Source organism: Doryrhamphus excisus, linkage group LG6 (assembly GCF_037039965.1).
Source record: "Doryrhamphus excisus strain RoL-2023G ecotype Guam linkage group LG6, RoL_Dexc_Guam_v1.1, whole genome shotgun sequence".
Taxonomy (NCBI): domain Eukaryota; kingdom Metazoa; phylum Chordata; class Actinopteri; order Syngnathiformes; family Syngnathidae; genus Doryrhamphus; species Doryrhamphus excisus.
In genome coordinates, this window is record NC_136362.1 from 19,152,792 (window position 1) to 19,177,702 (window position 24,911).

Below are 24,911 nucleotides of genomic sequence, written 5' to 3' on the forward strand. Positions count from 1 at the left end.
TGGCTAAGACTACCCCATACATTCTAAATTAACATAGTTCCACACTTTACATAGAAATATAAAATGATAATTATTCAAATTGAGCATACAGTGGTATACAATAAACTGCTTGAACATGAAGAGGGATGTACACCAACACTTGTATTTTATTGTTACAATTTAAATGTATAAGACTAACAGGAATAATGGCACACAACACAAGATATCGCACATACTTTATACTCTTCCAAAACAGTTGAGGCTTGAAATACATTTGTCAATCAGACCTGGCTGACGTCAAATGTGAAATAATTAAAATAAGAACCTCAAACTGTATGGGGAAAGAAAATAAAAAAAATCCATGCATTGTCTGTATTTTCATATTCTTTCCGCTCATGATTTCACAGTTTGAGGAACACTGAATCCCAAATGTATTGATGGTGGTGGTGATGAACATCTCAGTGCTGTTGCCTCAGCAGGATGAAAATGACAGTTGGTCTGGAGTGCGGTGCAAAACAGCAGCTGCAGCAGTCCTTGTTCATAATCTCCAACTGCCGTGGAAACAAAATGGATGGATAAATCAGTAAAAACAACCATTCAACACCATTTTAAATAATTGTAATTGCAGTAATTGCAGGGTTTCCATGCAAGAGACAACTTTGCTCACTGACATCATAAATGAAGCCAATCGCAGGAGAAATATAGACAATCAACCATTCACACCTACAATTTATGGTAATGGTTTTATTTCATTTGAACATGTATCAGATTACAATTGAGTGCATCACATAATTAGTTCACAGTTCCACATGTCCAGAAGGAGTAGGAGGAAGCAAAAGCTTATTAAATCCTACCCCTCCATCCGGTACTTTTACAATCAGTAACTGTTACATTTGTTCACTTCCTGCTTTCCTAACTTAGAGTCGCCAATTAACCTCACATGCATGTTTTCGGAATGTGGTACCCAGAGAAAACCCACGCATGGGGAGAATATGTAGGGGGCCAACATGCTAATCACTTTCCGACTTCATCCTCCCAATAAGCCCTCCCTCCCTTCCTGTGTGCAAGCCAACCCACAGGGGGAAAATCTCTTTAATATTTTTAATACTATATTTCATTTGTCCTTCATGTGTTCTGTGTACAGCTTGAGTGACTTGAGTGTTAATTAAGGTAGAAGTTCAGACCTGCACTAAAAATCGTAGAAGAAGAACCTGTTCCTAAACAGAGGACCTCCTGGAATAGACAATGCAACTCAGCAGGTCAAATGTAATGACATACTGCTACTGCTTCATCTACTTTTAATTCAATATTCATTACACAACTATTTTAAATACTAACCTGATCGCCACTATTCATCCTTCTTGAACTTTCCACTTATGTAGGGCACATAGTCCAAAAACAATCGCCAGTCTGTAAAGTGAACCATGGCTACACCGCCAACTGTTCCCCAGACAGCAAGTGTTGGGACCCTGAGGAAAAAAAGAATACATTTAAACAGCAAGAAACAGCATGAAACGCATGCAAAAGGCATATACCCAACACTTCAAATTAATATAACTTAACATTGCTTGAGCAACCTCAGTTTTCGAAGGACAGCTTTAAATTGTTGACCTATTTTGTGATCCCTGAAAAGGCCTTTGGGTACAATTCTGAAATATACATTATTTTTCAGTTGTGGGTAACCTTACGTTTTTTTCACCCGTGGCAGTTCACCACTTACGTTTGTACCATTTCAAGTTACTCACTGGACTTGAGTGATTTAAATTGGACTAAATAACTGGAAAACATTGGATGTTTTACAACATTTGGGCGTTCGGTGGAACTATGAACAATTCGTTACTATGTTGATTTTTTTTTAACTCAGTTGACCCTCGCATGTAAAACAAATGTGACCTCAGGTAGGCTAACTGCGAATGCTAGCTGAGGACACCAGCAAGAAATTCCGTCCGCTGAATGCAAGGTTCCCAAAATCGTTTTTGTTTTGTAATTAAAATAAAAGATATGCCTTACCACGACTTGGCAATTGCCACATATTTCTGACCGATCACTTTACTCAACATCGTCGGGTAACTTATAGGTCCTTCACTACGCGCAGCTAGCAGCGACTTCCGTTTAAGGGTACAGCAGGATCCTCATGCGCAGGCGCAAACCGAGGCAAACGATGTGTACCAAACGGTCGCTTCTGCCCCCGAGTGGATTCACTGCGCTATGGCACTACATGTAGTCCTACCGTTGGGTATGCTGAAAACTATGAGGTTATTCCTTAAACTCCTGAATATATAGTTATCAGGAGGTTGGTGTGACGTGTGTCAACAAAGCAAAGGCTAAAATTTTAAATCCATGTATTTTTTTTAAAGCTTTGTAAGGTTCCCCAAATACTGTATTAGGTCACTTTTAGAAGACAATGAACACACTTTGATATTAAAAATGGCACATTTATTGCTACATTACTGTTATATACACAACAGTTTTCAATATCTACTTTATATATAAAAATAGGAAACTGGAGGCACTTTGAGGACATAGCCTACATAGATATTGCCCTCAAATATTTCTGAAGACAGAAAGAGCTGTAAGTCATTTGCTGTAGATGACAAAAACTCTAATAAAGAAAATTGTGTTTTTATACTTGCAAACTTAAAAAAATCATTTACATGATACAAAACAACTCCTTTGTGGTCATTTGCACTATGACAGGAGAAACTTGCTTTCAGATGGAAATAAAGTTAGGGGCTATTCCATATGGCATACTTTGCAAATGAGATGAAGACGTAACCTGATAAAGGTTCAATTTCGGCTTACAAGATTTCAAATGATATATCACATAGCTGTACATACATATGAATGTACATGGCAATGTCTAGTTCAAATATAAACCACCAAGTATTTTTACCAGTTGAAGACCATGTTGTTGGTCAGCGTCAATTCACTCATTCAGATGTTGGTATATTGTCTGTAAACTAGTCCTGTGTCAATGTGTGTTATTATATGCAACGTGTAACTGAATTATTCAGGCACTGGTGAGTAACCATTATCAAAACTCCTAAGGTCAGGAAAATGACTAAGGCCACCCTGACACATTGATGATCATTTGTATTATAAAGATGAACTGTGCCACCACCTCAAATGAATGTAGTCAATATAGAGCTAGACATTGAGACAAAACAAACATTTCATAATAATACCTGCCGCAAACTACGAAATTCAAATACAAATGTCAAGTTCGCACAGAAAGGTGTATTCTTGGTGAACAAAAAGGGAAGAAAGTTATCACAACATGTGACATTACCGCCAGAATTTGTCATTTCTAACATTTGCAAGCATCTGGCACAACAAAAACAACTCATTTTGTTCCCATAGTCTTAAAAAAAAAAGGTTGTCTTCAATCTGAACAATGTAAACAAACAGAAAGAGCATTCCAAATGTATAAACCCAACTCTTAACAACTATCTTACAAAGTGGGAAAAGAAAAATATAAAAAATGGTTAACTAATTCTACAAAAGGAAAATCATTACAAAGAGGCTTTGTGGTTGTTCAAAATGGAAGAGAAAAGAAGAAATGGTCACCACAGAGCAACCAAGTCAATCAACGGTAACTGAGTTAATTGTCCAGAAGGTAGGATTAAAATGCATGATCCCTTTCTACACACTCACTTGTTTTTCCACATACATCTTTTGAGTAATGAGGTTGTCATTTGGAGGTTCTCAGGCCCGAAAATATTTGTGATTGGTCCAGTTACAGACGACAATTGGAGAATGGCATCTGCACTACATTTTTGGGGGAAAAGTACTATTTTAGTTTTCAAAACTAAATGTATTTTGTGTGCATTAGTATTACATAATATCTGATTCTGGTCTGACAAATATAACCTGACAAAGGTTATCAAAACAAACAAGTTGCATGTTTCAAAAACAAGAAGAAAAAAAAAAGTTCCATTGTGACTGGACTGTCCAGGATGATGTTAACAAGTGACGATATGAACACATATCTGTGTGCACACAGTAATCACATCTAGAAGCTGAATTTCTACGGAAACCCCACATATGGGGGACTAACTTATTGTTGGAAATTAGTCTTTCCTCAGTGGTGGCGCTCCCTCCGGCAGTCTTTCTATTCCATTTGCATGGCAGTGACCCGTAGGATCCAAGGTTTACAAGAAGAAAAACACCACACAAGCCAGTATTACCTCATCAGCCAGAGTGAATAAAAAGACCACAAAACAAGACAGAAGTCTCATCCCTTTCTATAAGAGGCTTCCAAGATGGCTAGAGGTCATTCTGCAATGGTGGCTGATATTATCGAACATTAAACATTCAGCCACTAAGCCTCTGTGTCCTTTGTTTATATAGAATGTAGGATCTCCATTGCAGCTGGGAATGCCACATATTTACCAGAGAATACAAATTCTGGTTTTGCTGAAAGTTGTAATTAAGGTCTTTTTGATCCAAACAGGTTTGCTCCCAACACATAATGCATTTTTTTTTTTTTAGAACGTCTTACAAAAACATGATCATAGGTATGTCTCCACATTTATGTCCTTGAGTCAAACATGTAAAGATGAATACACATTTCTCTGTGTCTTTCTATACAAGTGTGCTTGTTACTCTTTTGTTTGTCATTGTGGCCCCATTTGTCGTCTCTGATGAGGCGTGTGCCATCCAAAGAACACACTGAGGTGCATGACAATGATAGATTAAGGCCACGTGTTCAAACGGCTGTAAATTGGGCTGCAAGAGAAAGGAGGTTAAAAACATTAGGTTAATCCGCTCAAACACAGTGCAAATAATAATCAACATGTTGGGTCACCGTGAGAACTAACCTTGGAAATACATATGGCTTTTTTGGGTTGGGTCCATCAAGTCAGAGACCCGTGTGACCACCGCCGAGCTGCATCTGGGGGTCCACGCCCGACCCCTTCTCTTCTTCTCTTCTCTTGAGGCAGGCAGCCTTTGGGTTCAGATTCCGCTCTTTGCAAAAGGCACACAGATATATGTAAGGGCAACTTGAACAAAAACAAAATGTTCTGCCGATAAACAAGAAGGGAAGCAGAGGAAATGAATGGTGAAAAGGAAAAAAAAGGATGATGAGAATTGGGGGCAGAAAAGCAGAGATCCTTCCTCATATATTCTCTCCTTTAACTGGTCCAGTTAATAGAGACAAGAAAAGTGACAGTAGGTGTTACAGAGGGTCAACATGACCTTTAAGAGGAGATATTTCCCCAGCTCTAGTAAGATGCTTGGCTGTCAGTGACTGTCATATCAGACTGGACTGGCTGACCTACCTCGCACCTGCTTCTCCAGGCCCAGTATGACCTGGACAGCCTGCTGCAAGATGACAAGCTTGGTCTGGGCCTTGTCGCTCTGCAGGTGAACCTGACACATCCTGCCCAGCTCTCTGAAGGCTTCGTTTATGTCTCGCACACGCACCCGCTCCCTAGCATTGTTAGCTAGGCGTCGCTCGCGCTCCCTCTGCTCCTTCTCCTCGGCAGTGAGGTTCTCATCGGTCACTGTGACAACACTGCAGCCGGGAGGAGAGCGGTTGGTGGGGCTGGTTAACAAACCCAGATCACAACCTTCGCCGTACCTAGCTCTACTGTCATCATTAAAGATGCACACTGACATGTAATTGCTAGAGAAAAATTGGAATATTACTTTGACTGGAAATTTAGCATATCTTTGATCTAATTGTCAAGTAGCGTTCCAGCTCAAATCTCCTTCCAGCAAATGAGATGAAGAAACATCCCAGTGGAGTGGGCCAGGCCAGAGAGCAACAGGCGGATGTGTCTTTTCTTATGTAAGTTACTTTACGTTATGTAAGTTTTAAGAGGCCATAAAGAACCATATCATAAGCGACACTACAGTCAATAAATATATCCCATTTTGAGTTGTAGGGTCACTGAGGTCCAGGATGGAAGTTGAGGGTAACTGATGACTGTCCAGAAGACAGAAGATATGAGGAGGGCACAAGGAGTAAAAGGAGACAGGAAGCAATGCTCTCTGCCAACTACAGCACATGAAAGAGAACCAGTGAGTGAAGGCTTCCTGTTAAATACATCACAAACTGATGTATTTATTGGAAAGCAGGAAAGAATAGGTCACTGTTGCCATCTGTAAAAAAAAAAGAGCATGATGGTAGACCGGTGCATGGATGAGAAAGTGATAATAATGAGCATGGTTATATTGCAAGGGCATGCAACACTGCAAGGTGAAGGCAGGTTAATAGACATGACAACAAAAGTCGTGTCCAGCTGCTTGTTACACTTAATAGTGCATCAGCTGTCAGCGTGCGAGTTGTCTTTCTAAAGCCAAAAAACGACCAAGCGTAATGAAGCAACAGCAGGAACAAAAACAAATGTCTGCACAAATAGATGTGTTAATTCATTGGGAAGGTGATAGTGGCAGTGAGACATTGAAGCATCTTGAGGAGATAATAAACGAGGGGCAATGTAAGACAAAGAGACACATACTGCATCACAATAGACAGACACCCAGTATGTGCTACCACAGGAGAATCAGAGCCAGAGAATGGGGGTGCTTTAAAAACAGTCACACAACTTCATCTCCTTACTCATCCGTCCTCACTTTGGAGATTACTTAAATGCTTTCATTCACGGATGTCATTTGTGCTGCAAATAAAATTTGCCAAATTATTGATTGCAGGAGCATGAAGTCATGTGAGAGTTTAGTTTGTCAAGAGGACCTTCCCCTCTCCTCCTCCTTCCTCCCTGGACACCCACTGACCTCTGACTTGCTGCTCCAGGTTGAGTATAACGTTAACCGCCTGTTGGAGTACGTTCAATTTGGTCTGCGGTTTCTCATAGTTCAGATGGAGCTGACACATGCGGCCCAGCTCCTTAAAGGCCTCGTTGATGTCCCGCACACGGAGCCGCTCACGGGCATTGTTAGCCATCCTCCGCACTTTCTCCCGCCCAGCTTTAATCTCCACTGGTAGATCTTCTTCATCGTCATCCTCATTCAGACTAGCCAATAGCAGATGAGGAGGGAAGAAAACAACATTGTGGGCACAGTTGACATTAATATATACTTTTCTAAAATGTAGAAGCCTGAGTGAGTTACAGTATTTAATGTTAAATGTAGCTTTCTAACAATACAAAAAATGGATCGCTATACTAAGAACTCCTAACTGATTAGAAGCATTCTCTAACCAAATCACACTTTCCCATAACATATGATATAAATCCAATTAATCAGTTCCAGACTGCCCAAAATGTTACTCTATAGCAGGGGTCGGGAACCTTTTTGACAAAGAGAGCCATGGAGGCCAGATATTTTAAAATGTGTATCTGTGAGAGCCATATACATTTTTTTAAACATTGAATGCAATAAAATGTGTGCATTTTTATGTAAGACCAACAGTTTTAGATAATGGGCTCTAATTATGTAGACCAGGCACACTACCCCACGCCAATGGGGTGTGGCCAGCACACTTTCGTGAGCAGCGCAGTGTCTAATAATAAATCAAATACTTGTTGCCATTAATACAACTTCTGCTGCTGCATAGTTTTGCACCGTACTCCGTAGACGTATTTCATTCTTTTGGCCATCTTCGTCAGAAGGCTTGGTTCTGCAGCTTTAGCCATTTGACTAAAGGAGGAAAGTTTACATTTACATGTTTTTTTGACATCTCAATGACCGAGGTAGACTACAGCATTACCCAGTAATAATCAAGTTTTGGTGTTTGAAAATATCATCAGGAAAGATAGATATGGTTGGCCGTATTGCAGCAGAAAATAGATGGACGAATTAAAATGCATAAGAAAGTTGTTGATTTTGAATATTATTTTTAACAGTCATTTCTGTGATGGTTTACTTTAAAATGTTAGCAAAAATATTTTTTTATTGTGGTAAGAAATGCTTGAGAGCCAGATACAGTCATCAAAAGAGCCCTACCTGGCTCCCGAGCCATAGGTTCCCTACCTCTGCTCTATAGTAATATAATAACATAATATAATACAATTATAGCTTTACATGAAGACAATTCAAAATGCAGATAAATATGGTGAAACCTTGGTTAGCGTACACCCCGGTTAGTGTGTTTTTTGATTATTTTTGGTGCACGTCTTGTCGTGCTATTAACTATTTTTGTAACTATTTTAGTTAGCAAACTACACAGTCAACCTCTGATGAGGGGCGATTTAGGTTAATAAGGCTAATAACAAAGACGTTTTGTAATTAAAAAACCCAAAACCTTTTAAGAACACAAATGGACTTAGGCAGTGTATTAATAACAAGACAGGAAGTGTGCCATAATGTACACCTGATAATGTATGTGAACCAAGGCAAAATATTGCCATACATTTCAACCTAAACCGAAAATATGGGATCATACACTAACTGAGGTTTTACTGTACTCACAGAACCTGTTGTTTTGTATTGTAAATTATCAGCCTTGTTGTCTAAGAATTTACTGTCAATGTTGTGCATTCTGTCTTGTAAACTATATCAGCCATTAAAAAACGAATGAGAATGAAATCGCCATGAATAAAAGACTTTAAAGGGTCCTTGACATGATTAATCACCTTTGCTTAAATACATTATATTCATTCATTCAACCATTCGTCCGCCGTGCAGCCTAAATGCATTGTATATTGTTTGTAATTATGTTCTACATTGTTCGTTTTGTTGAAAGCAAAAAAAACATTTGCAAAAATTACATCTGTAGTTCATGGCGTCAGCCATGACGAACTACTAGTTGTCACAGCTCAGTCTTATTTCCAGATGAGACATAATGAGGGTGATACCACTCATCTAAAGCAGCGTAAACAAACGCTTCTTGGGTAGATAATTGACTCAGTTCAGTGTATTTTTCATCAAAATAGTAATCATGCCAAAAATGTGTTGCTGCTGGATGTTCACATTATCCGAGTAACACTATATGTTTCATTTCTTTTCCAAAAGACTAAGGTTTAAGACAACAATGGATGAAGCAAGTGCAGGGAACGAGAGAGAAATGGACGCCTGCCTCAAATTCTGTCCTTTGCTGTGATGTTTTCGCTGATGACTGCTTTGAAGGAACACCACTATAAAAAGCATTTGGCTTAGAAGTACGGTATAAACACATTTTGAAAAAATAATAAGAAAAAAGGATGCTTTTCTGCAAGTACACAAGAAAGTAGTTGTCACAGAAGGGGGTAAGTCCTGTCAAAGCATTCTACATGTTACATAAACATCTTTTGTAGATACATTAAAAAACCCTTTACGTACCTTAAGAAGCTGATTTAAAACAGTAATTGATGACATGTAGGATAAGCAACCCCAGTGTCTTAATGCTTAAGTCCGTGTTTTGCAAGTTCTCAATTTCATCTCCGAATGTTTTTTCCTTCGCAAACTATTGACACATCGCGCAAATCTTCACTATAATCACTGTAAACATCCTCTGTCTCACACACCGCAATGTTTGTGTAGCTGTTAGTTTGTCAGTTAGTCTGATGACGTCACATCAGGAAATAAGGCTGAGCTGCGACAACTAGTTGGTCAACGCTGGCGCAAACAACCACAAGTTAAAGTTTAGCGAATTTCACCAAACCAAACAATGTAAAACCTAATTACAAACAATATATAATATATTTAAGCAATGTTTACAAATTATGTCAGGGACCCTTTAAATAGTTCTTGCAAATTGTTAAATATTACTTTCTATGAAATCTGCATTGATAAATGAGACAAAGACTCAAAAAAACGCACCTCGTTCGAAGATGGGTCTTCAGCTCTTTGTTCTCATCCTCTGACTTGTCGGTAACAGAGCAGTTTTCATCATCCTGCTTGTTCTCTCGTTTGATGTCAGCACCAGTGGAACGATTTAGGCTGCTCGCCACACCTGCAATTAACAAAACGTTGGCTCCAAGGTGTAAGTCACACAATCTTTCTGCAAGTCGAAAAAGAGACAAAGACTCACTGGTGAAACCATCAGTCTGAGAGCCTGGCAGGCCAGATGTGGAACCGTGGTGACCATGCACAAGCCCTCCACTAGAGGGCAGGCCAGCAGAGTCTTCATGGTGACCTGAGAGCTAAAAGACACAACAATTTTAACAGTGTTTCACCGCAAAGGTGCAACACTATTCAAAAATCTCACCAGTCCAGGCAGGCGACTGGCAAGGCCAAGTGCTGCACTGCTAAAAGCTGGAGGTAATCCCAAACCAGATGCCAGCAGATTCTGCATCTCAGCTAGACCTCCTTGTCCACCAGCATGGCGCTGAAGAACATTAATGGCTTCATCCAGGCGGTCCTCCAGTTTATTAGGCTTAAGACGGGGGAAGGAAAATAATGAGAGGAGGCGATGCCACAAGTATGATGACATAATCACTGTACAGTATCACAGAACATAACAAAACAAAGTTGAAAGCCTCACCATTGTCTGAAGTCCTCCATGAAAGTTAGGTGAAGGTGTAGCTTGTCCAGATGACCTTGTCCACTGGGAAGCAGAACCTAAAGAGAAATACAAATTGTTTATTAAAAAAAAGCTCTTTTAATTAAGTAAAACTAGTCACGTTTCTTTTTTTTAAATCTCTTTCTCATCTCATGCCATGTAATTTGATGTATGTGATGACGTCACTCCTGGACCAATTGTAAAGACAAATAGGGAAGTGACCCCTCCCTCTTTTTATTTTTACTGTACTTTTCCTTCCTCTCATAAGTTATACTTGGAGGCTGAGCACGGCTGAAAGAGCTCTTTAAAAGTCTGGGCTCTAATGCCACATTTGTAGAGAACGCTCCTGTGCTATTATCTGAATAATACACCTAGTTACATGTTATAAAGCTGTCATGATAAGGCTGCAGTTCTGATGACGGCTGCAGACAAAATGCCACAGTGTGAAGCATCTGACTGACCTGAAGTGGCTTGAGGAGAATCGGAGGGGGTGGATGGGGATGAACAGTATCCATTGCTGTTTGGGTCTGAAGGATAGATCTGCACATAAACAATTCTGCTTTGAGTCTGATGAAATGTAATGATGTTAGATCATACATAACCATTACATTATGGTTATTAATAAATTATAAAGTGTAAGGTAACATGAACTACATTACTTTCTTCATTTTTGCACAACTTACAGATGCCAGCGCTTTCCCAATCTCATCACCAGAACTTCCAGGTACTGCTCCCCGATTGGCTTGACAGGAAAGGAAAAAACTTTATGATTAAAAAAGGGGCTGTGATATGATGGTATCACTAAAACATAAAAGTTATTACTCATCAAGATCTGGGTTACTCATAATACTGTCTGTACCAGCAATAGGAGGCGTGTGGCTGGGAACTCCGTAGCTGTTGGAGCCAGAGTGGAAGCCGGCCGGGTGGGCCCCGTTCACTTCACTACCATGTAGGGGGTAGTTTTGGGGTGAGAGGGGCAGTGGCTGACGTTTCTGGGCCGCAAAGAAACCAGATTATTTCAATGGATATGCAGACAAGCGCCTCCAAACCACAAAAGAGCAAAAACATAAAACAAAATGTCCAAATAGACGGTGAAGGCTTACCAGTCTGTCTTGAGGGTTGATGGCGGTGAAAGGACCATGCTGGCTCAGATGGGGGGGGTTACCCAGCATGGAAGGGTATCCAGGCTGAACCATCGACCCAGCAGAACCCCATGAATCGGAGGGTGGGTGGAGGCCTTCTGTCAGGGGGCATCCAACGACAGGGGGTGGGGGTAACCAGTCACAGGAGATGAAAAGACAATAAAAGACACATATGAGACATGTCCCATTAGTGTGATGACTTCATCCAACTGTGATAGACCATACGCATGGCAAAGCACATTGAGTCACCCCATTAAAGTTGTTACAGTAAGCTATGCTGTCAACACACTAAATATTTAGCTGGAGTTTTAGTTTTGTTTATTTCAAACAAGGTTACATTGGAGTATGTCATATTTACAGTTCAACAATTCAAAATGTCTGAAAAGGAGTTGGGATAAGCAGAGCTTCATTTATTTGTTTTTTATTGAAAGTGAGTATCTTCGTCATACTCACGTTAAAACACACAAAAAACAAGTGGATGGTGTTGCACCACATCTTGACTAAACTCACCTTGCATGTAGAAGGGTGGTGGGTAAATGCTTCCTGCTTTGGAAGCAGAGTAGCCTACATTGTCCCTGTTAAATTCATCGTTTGAGGAAGAGGTACAGACCTACATAAGAAAACAAACAGACCAAAAAAATCTCAATAAGTGGAAAACATCAACTAGCACCCTAAGTTTAATTATTTATTTTACCAATAGGTGAGGAAAGTCATGAATTTCTTCTAAAACACATTCACGGCCTCAAGTAATTACTTAAACCAAAAATTAATTACCTACATTGAATGATTGATTTCACTACTCCAAGTAAGGCATGTGTTTATGTAGCCAGTGTGTAGTATCAGGGACGTTAACAGGCTTTGACTGCCATTGCTGAAAGGCCTTAGGTATCATCTTGGCCAAAAGAATGTTTTGGATACTCAACACAAAACTTGGAGACCCCGGAAATGAAGTTGAACAAGTTATACTGATTGAACCAGGCTTCCAAGTCACCAATAGCTTTCTTAATTACAATTATTGTAGATGAAAATCACACTGTGTCTGGGGAAAAAAACTCAAATCCAAACGGACTTGCAGTTTTCTTCTGTAATTTGATTAAACAGAAAGGAAAGGGAGAGGAAAAAGGAGGGTAGAGGAGAAGAGGGAAGGAGAGATGCACTCCTAATTACTGAACCATCTGTCGAATCCTGGATGGCGGCCAGCTCTACTGGCAGCTGGGATGGAGGGGTGGGGGAGGGAGAGAGAAAGGGGAGAGCTGTTGTTCATAGTGGTGAGTGGGAGGGGTTGTGGAGTTGGGGGGTGAATGGGGGTGGGGGGGTTGTGAGGAAGAAACGGAGAAGGGGAGGAAATCTGATGATCAGAGAGCGAGACTGGGAGGGGAAAGAATGAGGTAAGTAAGAAGCATCTAACCCCAGTACGAGTTTCCCTCCACAAGCTACACAAATACGCCTGGCAGAGGGAAGGAAATGTGGCCACAAAATAGAAGAGCCCACAAGTACGACACACTATAAATACACTACAAATGAGCGACTGGCTCAATGAGTGGCTTTTCCCCACTTTTCCTTCTTGAAATGACTGGTGCAGATACACAGCTGTGCAAGCTGAATATACGGCATTGCTGCAATTGGGCAGTTTTGCAAGCCGCAGAGAGGCCAGAGATGCCAAATGGAACATGAACAGGGACATGATCTGACCATGTGGGCTCCCACAAACTCACTGAGATGCAGTTCTGGATGTTAACACTTACAGAGGAAGGCAGGCCAGGGGGCACCTTCCGGATCTTTTTGGGCTGTGAGTCTGATGGGAAAAAGAGAAGGCACATATAGGGTCAAACAGCTCATGCTTGCATATATATGAACTATAGGAAACTGTCACAATATAATTAAATATAGATGGCTTTATTAATGCAGGCCCCTTATGTATGCAAATCATTCTACATTACAACATTACTAGTAACTACCTAATTCTTATCTGATGGGGTTATTCATATAAGACACCTGCAGAGTTTTTGCTTTCTCGGCGTGAAAAGTCACGGTTACTTGAAAAACATGGAGAAGTGATGAGAAATTGACATTGATAAATTGGACTGAAAAAAAAATTGTTACTGAAATGTGAAGCACTGTAGTTGAAACAATCCTTTAAATCTTACCAATGGGGTCTTGTGCGGGTCGTCTGCGAGAATTGTTGCCCTCATAGGAGGAATAAAACTGGGATGCAGGCTTCAAACCAGAGGGTGAAAGGGCATCAGGACTGGGCATGGCTATCTCACTGGGCAGAAAGCCCGGCTGCACACCATGTAAATTGGGGGAAAAAATGAACACAACAATTCTAGAAAATTAAAGTAGAGCTTCATGAAGGCGTGTTTACTCCTACAGCAACCTAGCTTTTGTCTGTCTAACTGATGTACCTGCGTTGCAAACGACGAGTATGGTCCTCTCTCAGCCTTCCCTGTTGGTAGAACAGACAATGAAATTAGGCCATGATTGTGAAAATTAGGCATTAACGTCAATATTAAATCCCAATCTGGCCATTCCCCTGTCTCCATCTCAACGCCTCGCATCTGCTGAGTGATTGTGTATGATGTGCCGTATTTATGGCTGTGGACAGCAAAACAACAACAAATGGACCCATTATAAATGGTTCAGGGGCAATTGTGCCCATCTCCTCTCCCCTCCCCTGACAGTTAAACAGGGGAGAGCTGTAGGCCAATGTAATCCCAAGGGAGAGCCTTGTTTGTGCATGGGCGCCCTTTATAGCTTCAACACCCCATCCGACCCCTAGTACACGCCCACCTTCACAGTGAACATACAGAATGGAGCACACAGCTCGTCCACATCCTGTCTGATTATCCTGCTGCCATCCATCACCACCTGAGCATGAATATAGTTTGCCCTGAAGTAAACATGGCATTGATTTATTAAAAAATGTCTGCTGCAACGGCAGTTACCCCCTTTAAGTGGGATGTGGAAAAACATAAAAATTAAATATCAATTTTGTATGTAAAGACAGCTGCAATGTATGTTTTCAGCCCTTACATTTAATTGAAACTCACTTACCGGCAACCCCTGTGCCAAACACCGTGCCAGGTGGAATGCCATCTTGTGCGCTGTAAATGCCCTCTTCACCAAAACACTGGAAGGGAAGACAGCACAAACTTCATGAATACAAATTAATGGCTGCAGATGCGGACAATGACATTTCAGATATATGAAATTACAATATCCAGGTGGATGAAAAGCAGTACTACTATAAATGATTATTCATTATGGCAATCTTACTGAATATAATAAGTAGTTCCCAACTTCCCAGCTGGTGTCCTTGTGGTTAAATGATTCATGATTCATAGGAGTGTGTAATCTACTACAATCTCATCACCAAAGATAACATCACCTGTGCTGTAAATTACAATACAGGATAAATAGTGGTAGTAAACGTTTGGTCATACCCTGCCCTGACTGAAAGATGGGCTGTTCTGCTCTCCAGGCCCCCAAGAACCGGACCCATTCCTCTCATCAACCCCTGGAATACAGACATATTGGTGAGAAATGAACCATTTTATGACAAACACAACAACATTGAAATCACCCTGTCTTTGCAGAAATAAATCCATATTTACAGGACAGTGAACTGCTTTAAAACAGATTACTGAAGCACACATGTCAGAGCCCACACAGAACCGCAGACAGCATGGTGTGTTGTCACATAGCGTGGATGAGAGCTGTAGGAAGTTTGAATAATTAACACCCAATATGAGAGTCCCAGAATGATTGCCTACATTCTTCACTCTCCCACCCCACGCCTTTACGTTTTCACAGCACAAGTCATTTATAGTCCACCTATTCTCCAGCCTTCATTTGAGCACAGAAATAAGGTCTAAATCTTATAAAAGTGACATGTTATCCCTGACCAGAACACACTGACAGTCAGGGAGATGAATGGTTGAAACGACTGATTTTTAAGGGTTGGTCCCTGCCCATCCTATTTCCTTCAATCCCTTCTCGAACTGCAACACAGAATCTCTAGGGGGAAAGCTGAAGCTTAATTGCAGACTGATTTGCATAATTGTGCATATTAATGAAGCTTATGCTTATGAATATTCATATTTTTTGTTTTGTTGTCTAATTAAAAAGCGGAGCGAGAAGATGATGGGGGGTGTGGAGGCGGGCTAGTCTCATGACAGGATCAGCAGTATAACAGAATGATGGGTCCACAGTGCTGAGGGCTGCTAGATTGCCGTGACAACAGTGATCTATACACACAACACCAGCAGAATAAATGAAGGAAATGTCGTCTTTTCCCTTCTCTATGGCTGACTGTCAGTCAACGTGTGAGTCATCAACATTAAAATAAGAACGTTCGCTTCTGTGGTAAGTCAACAAGAGATAGGCACTAATTCACTGTGGCTGAGATGTGAAAAACAAGATGGCGTTTAGACATAAAAAAATAGTCCAGAAAAAGAAATCTACATAAATGTCTATATACATGCACTGTTGTCAAGTATTAAGGCATGCCGTATGCAAACTAAATGTAATGAAAAGGTTGTCCATGTCACTTTGTTTTTCATCTGTCGCCAACAGGATCACAACAAACTGCTGAGGTGATATCCAGGTCGGCTGGAAGAGGGGTGCAAAATTATAAAAAAATATAATGAAAATTAAAAAATAATGAAAATTATTTTTCCATATTTGCCACAAATCATCCAATTTTTTCTATATATTCTATCATGGGATGTTGAAGTGTCAGCATGTAGTCCAGCCTATACAACAGATTTAATCTTAACATGACAATAGTAGCTCAATAGTAGCCCTTAATTGTATTCATGAGGAGACTGAGGGCAGCAAAAATATAAAACACAACAGAAAACTGCATTATAATGCAGTCCACACATCAGGCACATTAAGGTAAGCCAATGTTAGCATGCATGTTTGTCATTTCTATCCTTATCAATAGAGAGCATTGGGTTCCTATGTGTTGAGATCCCCTCTCACCATGAAAGGGATAACCTCGAAAGAAAATGGATGGATGGATCATTTGGAGTATTTGCCAATTACCTACTGGAAACAGCAAGTGAATAGGAACCCATTTGTTTGCAAACATCATTAACCTAGTATAATGATATGAATTTTGTACAGAACGAGGGACATTTCATTAAGATTCATTAAGAGTGCTATGAGAGAGCAGCAGACTACCAAAAGGACAGCAAAGAAAATTGGACAAAATGATGAGTAACATCAGACAATTTTTGTACCTCAATGCACGGCTCCACCCAACACCCCTTCAGGCATGGCTAGTCTATAATTACCCAGGAAGAGATACTGGAACCAGCCAGCCAGCCTGAGTCATTGGCTAATGGAGTACAACTCTGCCACATACATTGACCAGACTTGCAGACACGTTTTAAGTCTTAACAAGGACATTGCCACCGGCACATATAATTGAGCCTGTCTACACACCTTCTTCCTTCCTGCTGTACGGTGAGTCACACAGACACAAAGCATGAAGTCATATAAAACCTCAAGAGAGTCATGGCTGTTAATGAAATACTGAACAATGTTCAATAACACATACTTGGTTGTTTTAACCTGTGACTCACCAGGGACACAATGCCCGGCGTGCCGCAACTCCCAAAATGTGCACTGCATCTCATATATGCTTTGTAAAGTGAATTTAGACATTATAATTGATGTATGTGCTGTGAGCTACAGGGGGGTTGGGTGGCAGGTAGTAGGGTGGGGGTGGGGGCAATCATACAATACTTCACACTTCTGCATTTCAGTCTCATAATCTGTTTAAAAATATTTCCACCGTTCTCAGTTTCCAGAGACCAAAAAATGAAAGTGTACTGTAAATGACTGAACGAAGAGGTTACAAGAAAGAGTTTAAAGCTGAGATTCAAATTGAAGACAACCACACAAGCTAACCCTCCGCACACCCTAAACCTCTACATATGGCAACCGTATGTAAGAAAGAGTAAAGGACACTGGCGTTTCTAGGGGTACATTTCCCTTTGTGTTTTTTTAAGTCATGCTGTAATATAGAGTCCATGCAACACTATGCTAATGTGGATCAACAGTTTGCCATCCATTGTTTCTTCAAATTGTTTTTAAAATTACTTTTACACATTGCTGGAGAAGAATTAACAAATTCACTATGAAGTAACACAAATACAACCAAAGCCCTGCGGTGCACTGTGATTTAGGATGTTAAATGCTTGCACGTGACCTACACAAAAATTTTGTACTGACAACCGTTTTCAGCATTTCAATGAAAAAAATATATTTTTAAAAGCAGCTCATTTTGAAAACCAGTTATAAATCTTTGTGTTTTTAAGTTCCAAAACGCTCTTGTTGTGTAAACAAATGGCTACAATGACAATTTCACATCAATGATCCCTAAAAGTAAGCTGCAAAACAGCAGAATGGGGTAATATGTTTTTCCCAGAGTCAGCAGAGACAATTAATTGGGCTGTTCCCATCCACCCCCACTGCCTCTGTCTTTGGTGATTGAATAGCAACAGCTGACAAGGTGATGGAAGGGACACCTGCAAGTTTTGGATGAAGAACGGCAGAGGAGATGACACTTGATCTACATAAATGTAAAATTATGTGTCATTTTCATTGGAGTTCTATTAAATAATATGTAATTTTGAAAGCCATTCACATGCTGTGGAAACTGGGGAAGGGGTGGGAGCACAGATATTTTACTACGTTGCAAGCCAATAAGAACTGCTGTACAGCCATTTACTGTGGGCAGTTGTGTTTTAAAATGAGAATCAAGCAAACAATTTATTGCAAATGTTAAAGGAGATTCCAGTCAGAAGTGTAAAGGAATTATTGTCACTCAAGCCCAAGGGGCGGCAGAAAATTAAAAAAAAAAACACACAAAGTTTGTTTTGGACTTACCTGAACCTCCAAACTGACTGCTGGCAAGTGTAGTTGGCCGATTCTTGCCACTTGAAACTGGAAGCTCAAACATCTGAAATGAGAGGAATTCAAATGTGTAAACCACTCAAAAATAATAATGAAACATAACCTGTGTTGTCAGGTAAAAAAATTCAACTCTTATCCACAACCGTTAACACCCAAATTGTATTTAGGATGAGCATGACTAGGATTCCTTGATCAATTAATACAATTTATTAATTCACAGATTTTATTATTTTTATAGGGCAGAATGATGTTGCACAGAATATTTGTGCAATAGAGTGGATGTAGTGCCACTTTCCATAGCTGAAGTTATATTTTTCTAGTTGAGACTGAACCAATAGTGCCTCTTTAGGTTGCAGCCAGGAAGTGTGCTTCATTTTGCATCAATTGCTTGACGATACAATTGTCATTAATAATCGATTTCACACAATTATTCTGGCCATTCCAAGTAAACTGAATAATCCTTCAAATCCTGTCTAACTGACCAATCCCTGAAGGTGCTGACAATTGGTCACTATCCTAGAATTGTATTCAGGGCTTCATGTGTATACTGTATTAAGAATTCTTACCGCGCTAAAATCCAGCAAGTCGCTGAGCTCCTTGTCTGTGCCCACTGCAGTCATTCTCTGCTGCTGTTCACTTTGGCCCTTTCAGTCTCAGCAAGCCACTACAGTCAAGAAAAACATGAGTAATCGTTACCCAAATGTTCCCACAACAACATTTGGGGTACAGGTCTGTCATAAATATATTCTCTCCAGTGTACCTAACAAGACTTAAAGCTGGATGTGAAAGACACAGAATGCCTATCTTTAATGTAAGATTGCAGTTTAGCCATTCTAGTGGTCTCTCTGTATTACTGTACATTTTCATGAAAACACATATGGGTCAGTCTTCTGAAAAGAGTACCAGACAGGGTGCCACCACTTCAAGAGGCATGATGCAAAGACGACAGTGATATGCAACTTGAATTGGCAGGGCAAGATATGTCACCATCTGTGAGTATGTTTGTGACAATTTAAGGTAAGTGTAAAGCAATTATAGTGAGTGATATAGATAATATAGCAATATATATTAAAGTGATACTTAATTTTAATGCGCAAATCGGTTCCAAAATAATTGTTAATCAGGAGACTGACACATAAACAGTAAATTTACAGAGGGCTCCTCTGGTTGCAACTGCCTTCATCCTTGTCGGTTTAAGGAATATTTCCATGGTAAAAATGTCTCATTCAACAACAAAATGATGTTGCATAAAGCGGACATACTACAATAAAGACAATGTCTGCAAGTATGTCAAAATAATTATAATATATCCAAGCAGTCTACAAGTGACTCATTTTTCTTTTCATTGATCTTTACGGGGGCACAGCTCTTCCTTCCAATCATGGTACAGTTCAATATCTCATCAGAGATCATTATTATTCAAGGAGCACATTCTTGCCTCCCACCATCAGATTATTGATCTAGTAGGGAAACATCTAACCAGAATGTAGCTGCACCACATACATTCTAGTGTATGTCACAAAACAAGCTAGGCAAAATAAATAATAACTTTGTAAATGCACTCTGTGTGTTATAAAATCAACAAATTGGGTTTCTTCTATCAGTTTGGGAAATAACCATGCCATTACTGTGTTCTCACCAAACTCAATTATGAACTTTTAAGGTAAAATATGATATTGTGTCAATAATTGTGTCTGTGAAGGGAGCTGACACTTTCACACTGGTGGGTATGTTAATGAGCATCTGCACTGCACTGCATCAATCACCAAAATGAAAGAATAGCCACGTTTACATGCAGCCAAATATTCCAATTCCATTCGGGTTATTTGCTCAAACGGAAAGAATGTAACCTTTGTATACACCTCATTCTGAAAGAAAAGTGCCAATCCGAATGAAAATAAAATCGGATTCACAGGGGTGGAATATTCCTTTCCCCAATCCGATTGAGGTATCTTGTACCCGCTCAATTGGAAAGTTGTCAGGCTACGTTCTTCTTCGTGGTGTTTTTCTTCTTCTGTTGTTTATTGCCGGTTGGCAAGCAGCTTTCATGTGCATTACCGCCATCTGTGGAACAGAATCTAAACCCTTCTATACGCCATTCACAAGTCCAGTTTTATTAAAAAAAGAACATACTTATTTATATAAAACATGTGCCGAGGTTAATTATAAAATATTAGCAAGATTGAACTTTATCTTTTCCTGTTCCCGGGTGCGTTCTTTCAGCTAATAGATATGACGTAACACGCAGCTCGAGACGTTCTTCGATTAAAAAAGAAATGGAGGCGAGACTGAAAGTTTGTTTTTGATTCAAACTAAATTTCAAGACTGGACGAACGAAAAACTGGCAATACAAAGTTATCCCAACAAGTGAAAGAAAAACTGAAGGAAGTTGGTAACACATGATGTTGGTGTTTCCGCTTTACTGCGCATGCCCCATTGACTATTCTGGTTGATTATAGCGGCGCATGTAGATGCGCGATTGGAATATTCCTTTCCATGTATACCATTGCTTTCGGAAAGGTCATTCGGAAAGAGAAAAACTCCTCATGTAAACGTGGCTAATGACTCCAAAACAATGAAAACTACAGGCTGAACTTCTCAGTGTATTGAATCAATCGCAGGTTGTCTTAGAAGATGTTTCACCTCTCACCCGAGCAGGCTTCATCAGTTCATGCTCAAAGACCACACCAGTCAGACTAGCCAGGACAGAAAATGTGACAGCTCTATTCACTCGACCGTCATATCAAATCTGACTGGTATGTCCCACAGAATGCATTGAGAATACAGCGACCTGGATGAATGAGAATCTTCAGAGGCCTACAGGGTGCACTTGCTTATCACCACAGTGGACAAATGATTGTCAAGAGGTATAATTAATAGTATACAACACTGCCAAGAGTCTTGTGTTTTAACAAAACCAGGAAATAAAGTCAAGTAATTAGAGTACTGGCCAAGAAAACATCTGCCAGTAGCTTGTTTAAACATGACTATTTAACATATTAGCATCATAACAGGGACAACTGTGACACATGAATGTCGGCATAAAACAATGTAGACGTCTACAAAGGAGTATTTTGTACTATTGGGAAAATGTATTAATTAATTTTCTATGCCGTTTAATCCCTATTTGGAATTTGTCAAGTTTGACAATTTGAAAGCGTAAACATTTCCACATATATGGTATACACACACTGAACACTTTATAGCCATCCCTCACCATATTGCAAAAGACAAATGTATATGTAGGAATGTGGCCACTAACTTGGCGTCAGCCATGCCCCATTATAGAGACAAGACAAACCATCAGTCATGGCATGCCCGACGTGACGGTGAAAACAACTTCTCCCATACCGGGTGGAAGCGGTAAGATTTTGGCTTCTGTGTCCTTCTTCCCCACTCCGTATTAAACCCTTTTTTAAGTTTGGAATACAGTACTTAGTTGGAGGCTAACTAGTTAGCTTGCTAATGGTTAAAGCCATGGCTGTCTCCTGTGTCTCTGCAGTGATCCTATAGCCTGCATATTACAATTGAGCGGTGTAAACAAAGAATAATGGGAGTGTAAAGGTGATTACCGGGGTGCTATTTTATGTCTAGTGGGCTCTAGTTAGGGTAAAAATTATGTTTAGAAAGAAGGGTTGGGCGATATTTTTTCTATACTGGTATACATTCCTCCAATGATAAGAAAAGGACTTATTCCATCCAGAATAAATGATACATGTTTTAAGACTGCGCACAACAGCAGATAAGATTAATCAAAAGCTGCTATTGTGAGGAGAAGGAACGTTTGTGAGGGAAGTGTTTACTCTGCAGACTGCTCAGTCGTGGGACAAAATCAGTAAACACCGAACAATCCCCTCCTGACATAAACAAGTTGAAATGGTGCTAAATGCTGGCAAAGGTTGGCTGAATCTCCTCTTACAGAACGCAAATGGAAGCTAGCAGCGGTTAGCTTAGTTTTGCACGCTTGTGTGTGTTACAGAAGTTAGGCAGATTGTTGTCAATAAACAAATGTGCTTTAGAATTGTATTTCACTATATAGTTTGTAGACAATATTGATTGCATACAGGACACAAGTTCCATTTCAATTCTATTATCAATATCAAAGTGTTATATGCTGCATATTACACATTGTTAAGTCATATGGTTAAGTCATTATTAAGTCATCCTGAACATAAAACTATTAAAACTGTGGTAAAAGAGGTAAAATTATTGTGCAATTACTCAAAGTTAAAATGTTATCATTAAATATTCCAAACATTTCTGTTATAATGGGCTGTGGTTAAAATGGTGGAGTTAGTCCCTCCTAACAAATGGAAGTTTCTTATGTTTGAGCACCCCCACAGATTAGCCATAAAGAAGTGTGAAAGAAACACAACTCTAAGCCTTGCACTGACACACCAGCAACACCAGTGTGTTTACATGGAACATCCGACGACATGTTCGAAAAAAAGTCCAAACCTGTTGCCTGTCGCCCCACTGCCACTCAGTCACTAGCGAGGAGACTGCACACAAAGAGCCGGCTAGCAAAGTTTCAACGACGTGGTCGAAATACAGCGATTACAGGATAAACATGTATATATTAAAAAAAATTCATTTCTAGAACTACACTAGCGTCCGTTAACACAATTCTACAACAGATACGGGTGCAAAATGTGAGAGTTTTCGGGGACTATTTTACTGGTGTAAAGCGACATACTAGCACAGACATCATTATGTGGAGGGGGGCTAACTCACTTTGGCACTATGCTAATACGCTGAAACATTCAAAGAGCCCACTGAAGTGAAACAAAGACCACTTTTTTCAACTTTTAACACAGTGGCAACACAAATACTATAAGTTAATGGAGCACGAAATAAGCAAAACCGGACATTTTTCCTCGGCGGAAAATGTAACTTGAAAAATGCACTTAAAACTTGACTATTCCACTCGACAACACAATGACAGGTAAGTGGTGTTGAAGAGGCAACTACGTGTAGGGAGTATGTCTTAGAAGAACTATTTACCTTGGCTTAGCTCTGTAGCATCCAAAAATGAGAAATAAACGACCCGATGTGAGAGAAAAACAAAGTTATGGACAGGATCCCTTTCCAGCCTCCGTGCTCCTCCGGACTGTGGGCTTGAGGAAGATGAGGAAAGCCAAGATTGAAACACTCCGCCGCCTCGGTGCAGTCTTGTTCACGAAACTAAAAAGACCTATAGGACACGCACCATAACTAAAGCATTGCGCCGTTTCTCTTAATATTGCTGAAATTGAAGCGACTTCATTTTCCAAGTAGACATTTTAACAGCCTCCACATTGTCGCTTCCAGAAATGTATCCCTCCGCGTCACGGCCCACGGGAGGACATGGACGCATCCAGAAACATCAGCGGTGTCCAATTTCAACAAAAAAACATAGACGATATAAAACGTCTTCCGAATGAGGCATACCAGTGAAAAAATAGTCACAAATTCCGGATATGATTGAATTGGTCTGGAGTCATCGAACGGGGAGGTTGGGACTGACAATTCGCGAGGATCTATGTCGAGGGGCGGATGAGGCAACGAGCTCACAGAGTGTGCCAGCGTATAAAATGGAATGATAATATCAGAGAGGAGGACCAATTGGATACGACCAAATTTGATTGACAGGTGAACCATCCAAATATATTTTAACGTCAACCTCGGAGCAGCGTTGTTTAGCCTGCAGGTTGACTGCACTATCATTTAGCGCTCAAGCAGTAACTGAGCTCCAAACATTGTAATATACACCGCAACTACACAACTGTAGAAGACAGTGTTTTCACCTTGCTTTGGATCCAGCTTTACTTATGCAGTTATTACACTATATTGATATTAGTAGCAATGCCATATTGCCATAAACAATATTTCATTTTTAGTCTAGTGTTGTGGGAATCTGGAATAAAATAAAATAGTGAGTCATTGTATCTTTTCTTTTACAAGGAAAAGAACAATACAGTAACTAAATTAACCACCACAAGGATGAATATAATTTTTTCAAGGGTACTCAATTCAGTTTTTGTTGTTGAAGTAAGTAGATCTGGCTAGTTGGCGGGGGTTGCTATTGCTTCTCAAAACAATATGCGTTCAAAAGAGTAAAAGTAGTTTGTATCACAAAACTGTTTTCCCCAAAAGTCACAATCACTCTGCAATAATGTTGTGTATATAGCAGCCTCATTGGCAATAAAGTCACCCTTGATGCACTACCCTGCTGAAAAAACGCGGCCTGCGGGCCAAATGTGACCCGCAGGACACTAGTTTGAGGCCCCCGCCTTGATATGAAAGTTTAATGCTAGTGCGGTCCACGCAAGTTTGATATGGATGCTGTATGGTATCATGTACCCAGAAAAAATTATTACGTTTGATTAATGTTCATGTTAAAGGTTAAATAACTGTTAATAGTTATCCTCCCTATTCGTGTGGAAGTGGTAAGTTTTTGGCTATTTAAGTTTAAAGGAAATAACTTGAAGGCTACC

General features: G+C 40.0%; 2 protein-coding genes across 4 annotated transcripts; both read right to left on the bottom strand.

Annotated features, from left to right (window-relative positions):
• Positions 1–120: 120 nt before the first annotated feature.
• On the bottom strand, positions 121–2,107 carry uqcr11 (ubiquinol-cytochrome c reductase, complex III subunit XI). Its single transcript, XM_058068214.2, has 3 exons — positions 1,990–2,107; positions 1,318–1,448; positions 121–530 (listed from the first exon to the last, which is right to left on the bottom strand). Exons 1-2 carry the CDS (start codon positions 2,037–2,039, stop codon positions 1,328–1,330), a joined length of 171 nt encoding a protein of 56 aa, XP_057924197.1. The 5' UTR covers positions 2,040–2,107; the 3' UTR covers positions 121–530; positions 1,318–1,327.
• A 269-nt stretch (positions 2,108–2,376) lies between these two features.
• LOC131126059 (transcription factor E2-alpha-like) lies at positions 2,377–23,954 on the bottom strand. 3 transcript variants are annotated; one of them, XM_078791612.1, is made up of 20 exons: positions 23,440–23,954; positions 19,002–19,099; positions 18,409–18,481; positions 14,952–15,025; positions 14,563–14,638; positions 13,914–13,954; positions 13,656–13,791; positions 13,254–13,303; positions 12,019–12,118; positions 11,470–11,606; positions 11,226–11,358; positions 11,050–11,108; positions 10,828–10,906; positions 10,349–10,425; positions 10,073–10,240; positions 9,896–10,007; positions 9,685–9,817; positions 5,262–5,497; positions 4,800–4,947; positions 2,377–4,707 (listed from the first exon to the last, which is right to left on the bottom strand). In XM_078791612.1, exons 2-19 carry the CDS (start codon positions 19,053–19,055, stop codon positions 4,841–4,843), a joined length of 1,845 nt encoding a protein of 614 aa, XP_078647738.1. In that variant the 5' UTR covers positions 19,056–19,099; positions 23,440–23,954; the 3' UTR covers positions 2,377–4,707; positions 4,800–4,840. The 3 variants fall into 3 exon arrangements, with proteins under 3 accessions (XP_078647738.1, XP_057924193.2, XP_057924192.2); XM_058068210.2 differs by lacking the exon at positions 5,262–5,497 and adding an exon at positions 6,721–6,959 and having other exon boundaries at positions 23,440–23,943; XM_058068209.2 differs by lacking the exon at positions 5,262–5,497 and adding an exon at positions 6,721–6,959 and having other exon boundaries at positions 9,685–10,007; positions 23,440–23,947.
• Positions 23,955–24,911: the final 957 nt, after the last annotated feature.